Source organism: Benincasa hispida, chromosome 1, assembly GCF_009727055.1.
Source record: "Benincasa hispida cultivar B227 chromosome 1, ASM972705v1, whole genome shotgun sequence".
NCBI classification, from domain to species: domain Eukaryota; kingdom Viridiplantae; phylum Streptophyta; class Magnoliopsida; order Cucurbitales; family Cucurbitaceae; genus Benincasa; species Benincasa hispida.
Window position 1 is genome coordinate 43,234,556 of NC_052349.1, and position 6,972 is coordinate 43,241,527.

The 6,972-nt window shown below is 31.0% G+C and overlaps 1 protein-coding gene across 1 annotated transcript; it reads right to left on the minus strand.

Annotated features, from left to right (window-relative positions):
* Window positions 1-1,621: 1,621 nt before the first annotated feature.
* LOC120070260 (glutamine synthetase cytosolic isozyme) lies at window positions 1,622-4,876 on the minus strand. Its single transcript, XM_039022154.1, has 12 exons — window positions 4,685-4,876; window positions 4,023-4,062; window positions 3,809-3,912; window positions 3,659-3,707; window positions 3,438-3,544; window positions 3,138-3,225; window positions 2,895-3,023; window positions 2,726-2,800; window positions 2,587-2,640; window positions 2,396-2,433; window positions 2,150-2,309; window positions 1,622-2,021 (listed from the first exon to the last, which is right to left on the minus strand). Exons 1-12 carry the CDS (start codon window positions 4,756-4,758, stop codon window positions 1,869-1,871), a joined length of 1,071 nt encoding a protein of 356 aa, XP_038878082.1. The 5' UTR covers window positions 4,759-4,876; the 3' UTR covers window positions 1,622-1,868.
* Window positions 4,877-6,972: the final 2,096 nt, after the last annotated feature.

The following is a 6,972-nucleotide window of genomic DNA, read 5'->3' on the forward strand; positions in this document are numbered from 1 at the left end:
TGCATGGCTAAGTTTTTTTCATTAATAAAATTCTAATTGTTACAAAAGTGAGGTAGGTAAATGTAACGAATATATACCTTATTTTTAGTACAATGTGTACGTGTGTAAAATTTGACTAACAACTTTGGCCGGGTATAAGACATTTGGGGGGCTTAGGGAAGACTTCTTTTACTAATTGTTTTGAATAGTATTTGCTTACCCAATGTCTAAAATTCTAATTTTGAAAGTTAAAAGTTAATTGTTGCTTTTGGTATGATAATCATTTCTGTCCCATTTGGTAATCATTTTGTTTTTTTCTTTTGTTTTTTAAAATTAAATCTATGGACACTACTTTCGCTTCTAAAATTTCTTTTGTTGTCACTTTTTACCAATAGTTTAAAAAACCAGGCCAAATTTTGAGAACTAAAAAAAAATAGATTTCAAAAAATTGTTTTCATTTTCGGAATTTGGCTAAGAATTCAACCATTGTAATTAAAAATGATGCAAATTATGATAAGAAATGTGAATGAAATAGACATAACTTTCAAAAACAAAAATAAAAAATCAAATGGTTACCAAACGGAGCCTTCGTTTTTTGTTTTTTAAAATTAAACTTATTTCCTTTCCATTTTTCCAGTAGTTTGCATCTTTCATAAATACAATGGTTGAATTATTAGCCAAATTCCAAATTACAAATTCTAAAAACAAGTTTTTCAAAGTTCTTCTTTTAGTTTTCAAATTTTGGCTTAGCCAATGTGGGTCTTTGGTTGTATTCCTAAAAATTCTCCCTTTAAACAAGAGACCATTGAGTCACCCCTCATATAGTTAGTCACATCTATTTGAATTAGTTACACTTGAGCACACTAGTTGTTTGAAAACTCAGATCCAGATGGATATTATCATGACTACATCATCTAAAGCTCTCCACTTTTTTGTTATACACTTGAGGATCTATCGACATGACTTATTCTGATACGACTTGTTAGGGGACAAAACACCTCAGATATCTTGGGACTTGGACAATGGTGAGCATAAAAGTCTCAAGATTTTGGTTGCATTGCAAAATTGGAGGAAGTTTCAAGTTATGTTTTGCCCTACAGCAAATTATTTATCTTGAAATTTGCAATTCCGCTATTTCAATTGTAGTTTTTGTTTCTTGTGAACAAAACAAAATCCAATTGTAATTCTTTTTTCATAATATTCCAATTGTAAGTACTTTAATGTATTGTCTTCATTGAATTTGTGCAAGCTAGAAGCTAACACCTGACAAAATTGAATTGACTGTCAAGTCAATGAGTTTCTATATTTGATATGATTGTTGAATTTAATTCTGTTTGGTTAATTTGGTCAAATTTGGCGACTGAGGTAGTAGGTTTCCTCAATTGAAATGGACCAAAGTTTTTGTTCCAAATATTGAGATTGACCCTGGTGACTTGTATATTAATTTAAAATTCTAATTATTTCCAACTTTCTCTTTTACATTGGAATTACATAGGAACAAGACTAATCTTATCAATTTTTATTTAATATTAGGACTATTCAGGTCTTATACTTTTTGCTTGGTCTTTAAGTAGAAAACATTCTCAATTTAGGGACACAAGACAACTCACTCTTAAAATAGTGAATGTGAAAGAAATAGCAATAAAAGAGAGCTAATAGAAACCATCTATTATTTATTACTTCATACAGAAATGGAGCAATGGGGAGTGGCAAACTTGCTCTTGGAAACCTCAAATGGAAGGGTAAAAATGACAATAATACAGAAGGATGAGAATTAACTATGAAGATGAAAACAAGGATTATAATGGAACGCCCACTTCCCCTTCTAAAATTTCAATATCCCATTTGAAACTCTTAATCTGGAAGAGTAGTGATCCTTCCCTTCCTCCTCATGGCTTCCACAAGATGGTGGTTTCAGCAACCATGGAAGTTACAACATATGGATCCATGTTCGATGCAGGTCTCCGGTCCTCAAAGTATCCTTTTCCTTCTTTCTCGGTGTCTCGTCCTACTCGAACAGATGCACCACGATTTGCAACACCCTATCACGTTTATTTATCCAAACATATAGATATTTAAACCTCCACATGATGAGCAGAATAAGCATATTGACAATAGGTTTCATGTAACATAGGCTTTCTAAAGATGTGAAAAAGGGAACAGCTTATACCCAAGAGAAGGTGTTGATATCTGCCGTTTCGTGTCGCCCAGTGAGACGGCGCTCATTGCCTTCTCCGTATGCAGAAATGTGTTCTTTGTGCCTAAGCTTCAACTTCTCAATTGCTTTCTTGATCACTTCATAACCTCCTTCTTCCCTCATCGACTTCGTACTGAGAAATAATTACCAAACATTGTTAGTTTAATGCCTCATCACAGTATATGGTTCAAAAAGGATACAGAGAAAGTGTTTCATTACCTGTAGTTTGTGTGAGCACCAGCTCCATTCCAATCTCCCTGGTGTAATTCAGAAAGAAAAAAGACGAAATAAGCAACAAAAAAAAATGATAAACAAGAAAGAAAGGAGGTCACAATAATTTTTATTTTTAAAAAAAAGTACACTCCCTCCAAAAGAAAAGATGAAGAGCAAGAGGTTTTTAGTTCTTCTACCTGGATTGGTTTGGGATCAAAAGAAAGGACTACGCCAGCAATCTCTGTTATCCTCTGTTAATACAAAATCGAAACCATAAAAACCAACGATAATCTCAAAAGTTCGGTGTTTGAAGCAATCTTTTACAACTTAAGTTACCTCTAAGATGTAACGAGCAACCCACAATTCATCTCCAGCAGAAATACCAACTGAAGGACCAACTTGAAATTCCCACTATATTGGTGCAAAAGAAAGCACAAAAGTTAACATAAGAACATACTCATAATCAAACACATTGCAAAACCAGGGAGAACAGAAAGAGCTATACCTGCCCTGGCATCACTTCTCCGTTGATACCACTGATGTTAACACCGGCATATAAACAGGCTTTGTAATGGGCATCAACGATTTCACGACCGAAGGCTTTGTCAACACCAACACCGCAATAGTACGGTCCCTATTGACAAACGAAACTCGTAATCATATACTACTTATAGCTTTGATTAAGGAATTAACTCTACTTTTCAACTAATGCACTAAGAACTTTAAGAAGAGAGTAAGTTTCAATTACCTGTGGCCCAGGGAAACCACCAATTGGCCACCCGATCGGCCATTTTACGTCCTTCTGCAACAAGGTGTACTCTTGCTCAATACCATACCTGTTTTTACAAAACAAATGAGCCAAATCAGGATGGAGATTCTAAGTAGAGTAAAACTACAACTATCTACCACTATACAATATCACATATATTTAGACGTTCCTGTCGATAATTTTCTTAAGGTGGAAGGTCACTTTCAATATATGTCATTAGTGGACATCAATTATTTTCATCTCATAATCAGAAATATGAAGTGAAAATTTGATAATCACCATGGTACTTCAGCAGCAACATCAAGATGACTGAAGATCTTGGCAGCAGCATGTCTCTTGTTTGTGGGGATCGGCTCACCAGCTGGTGTGTAAGCATCACAAATAACCTAAGCAGTCAAATTATCAGTGTAAAGCTCAATCCATCTCAAAATAAGTATATAACAACAGTTGACAGAAACTTGCAATCCCAAATGAATTCCATTGAAAACTTAAAAACTTACAAGAATGTTGTTGCCTCTCCTAAATGGATCCCTAAAAATTGCTTGTGGGCTGTGATTTCATCATTCAACAACAAGAAAAGGTGTTAAGATCCAATCAATGGTTAAACTCTCTGCAGAATATTGGGAAAAGAGAAGACAAAATAAACTTACTAAAGGATCACTTCACTGTCTTCTCCTGGGGCTTGGCCTGTACTGGATCCATCATAATTCCATTTGGGAAGCTTAGAAGGATCACTTACAGGGCCAGAAAGGGTCTTTCATATGCAAAAGAAACACCAACATATAATTTAGAGAAAACAAAACCAATAAAGCTAATCAATCATGTTCTAAAAATAGCTTCTCCTTCACAATAAAGAGAAATTACCCTTGCTTTGCTTCTGAGATCCATGCCTGATCCACCAATCCTGTTCAAATGGAACAATAAACAGACCAAATGCCATGGTTAACCAAAAATCAAAGGCAAAACCACAATAAAATCAGAAGAAATCCCAGGAAATATGGTGACCCTTCTTCAACTTCAACGATTTGCACCATCAGAATAAACACAAAGCCAGAACACTCAAGCAGATGCAGAAATTTACACAATCACTGAAGAAGGGTTACAGTAACAAAAGTTCATTAAGAATAACAAGAAACGTACTCAATGTACTAAATAAGAGGGAAAACCCCCCACAAATCAAAATCACTCAACTTCAACCCATTTCCCAAAATCGTCCGAAATAAACAGAGCACACAAAATCGCTAGAAAAATTTCCCCCAAATCGAAGTTTCAAAACTCCAACAACACAAACACTCAACTCCAACCCATTTCCCAAAATCTTTTTTGGGGAAACAAACAGCAAAAAACAAAAACAAAAATGGAGCAAGAAAACAGATTAAAGAAGGAAGAAAAAATAAAAAGAAACCGGCGTAGTGGTAAGAGTAAGAGGGTGAGTTTGCCAGCCTCATAAACAAAAACCCATCAAGAAAATCGGCGAAAAGAGAGGAGGAAAAGAACGGAGGATGAAAATTTGAAAAAGAACTAACCATATGTACTCTGCAATGATCTTCTCGGTGGAGTCGGAGAGGTTGAGGTTAATGAGATCGGAGAGCAGAGACATAGTTTCTTGTAAGGAAAACGAAAGAGTACACACAAATCAATGAATTTTCAGAGAGGGAATGATTCGATTCCCGCTCTTCTTGCCGACGTTGAAATTTTGCAGAGAAATTAAGAGCAGAGGCGTGGATTTTATAGAGAAGCTCCGTAGAAAAAAAGGCACTACCATTCTTTTGGAACTATTATTCAAAAGTTTACTTTTCATAGATAAATAAATAATAATAATAATTTGGTTAATAATAAATGATTTTCATATCTTTAAATAAGTTTAAAGATCCTCATCTTTGAATATTGTTCTACTTTTTTCCTTTTAACTTTTAAAAGTATCCATTCTAGTTTCTAAATTTTTAAAAGTTGTTTATTTTGATCTTAACTATTAAAATTAACTCTTAAACAAAATATTGGGATGACTTATATTTTCTATGTTGCCAAATAAATTAGTCATGCTAAAAAATCTAGGATTTCAAAATTGAATTAGGTGGTAAAGCGATTTTTATAGGGTTTCAATAATTATTTTGGGTTCAAGATTTTGGTAGTTTCACTATTTGGGCGCTGGTCAGCGACATTTTACTTCATTCATCTTACTTTACCCATGTTGAATGTAATTTCATCTTTGAATAGCATCTTTAAAAGTTAAATAGCAAGGACCAAAATGAACACTTTTAAAAGTTCATGACCAAAACAGACATTTTTTAAAGTTTAGAGACTAGAGTAGAACAATATTCAGAATCCAAGGATCAAAATAGTATTTAAACTTTTTGAATAGTAGTTTAATTTTTAACCAAAATTCAAAACTAAAAATTAGTTTTTAAAATCTACTTATTTTTAAACTATATTTGGTAATAATTCTGGTCTGTTTAGTAACTCTTTCTTTTTTTTATTTTTGCTTTTAGAAAATTTATTCTATTTCTTCCCGGTTTCCTATCATAATGACTTCTTTCTTAATATCATGGTTGGATTTTTTTCAAAATTCCAAAAATAAAAATTTACATTTTAAAAATTTTAAAAAAATTGGCTTGATTTTTTAAACTATTGAAAAAAAAATTAGATAATAAATTAAGAAATTTGAAGATGAAAGTTGTGCCAATTTTTAAACCGAAAATAAAAAAATCAAATGATTACCAAACGGAGTCATATTTTTTTTAAAAGAAAAAAATTTAAGCATATTTCTCTCAATTTCTTATGACGGTTTTCATCTTTCTTAAGTAAAAAATTGAATTTCTAACTAAATTTTAAAAAAAAAAAAAAAAAAAAAAAAAAAAAAAACTTTTTTAGTTTTCGAAACTCGACTTTATTTTTAAAATATTGATAAAAGCTAAATGATTAGAGAGAGATAAATGAATTTTTATAAGCTTAATTTTCAATGACTATAAACAATAAATCAAATATTTATCGAAAGATCCCCTAATTTTCAAAAAATCAAGGAAGATCCCTTCATTTTTAAAATATATACTTTTTCGTAAATAATTATCAAACAGATTTACTTTTGAAAACGTTGACTCAAATTTTGGTAATAATAAAATAAATAAATTCATAAATAAGAAAAATATATTAAATAAAAATTGAGTCTGCATTTGATAAAATAAAAAACTAAGCATATAGATAATACGACTATTTCTAAAATTCTTCATTTGTTATCTATTTTTTACTAATACATTAAAAAATCAAGTTAAATTTTAAAAATTTACCTAAAGTTTTTAAAAATTTTGTTTTTTCTTTTTAATTTGATTAAAAATTTAATTATTGTAATTAAGAAAATGTAAATTATCATAAAAATTAGAGAAAAAATAAATTTTAATTTTAAAAACTAAAATCAAAATAATTATCAAAGATAACTATTTTTTTAATATTTGATTAGAAGTATAATTTGAATCCAATAACCCAACCCAATGATTTAAAACTCAAAACAATCATGGTCGAAAAAAATCTGTGGGGTATTTTTCATTAAAAAAACGCTTAAAACTTTTAAAATGAATTATTTATTTTGGTCGAACGAATCAAAATGAAAAAATATAAAATAAAAAACTAAGAGAATCTATTTTTCTGCATAAAAATGTGTGTCCACTATTAACTGCCACGTGTCATAAACATTGTCCAATACGTGTCATTTGCCACATGGTTGGGATCGTGTTATTTTTCTTTTTCTTTGTTTTTTTTTTTTTTTTTTTTTTTTTTTAAATATATTTATATATTACAAATTTTGGGACTAATTTGTATT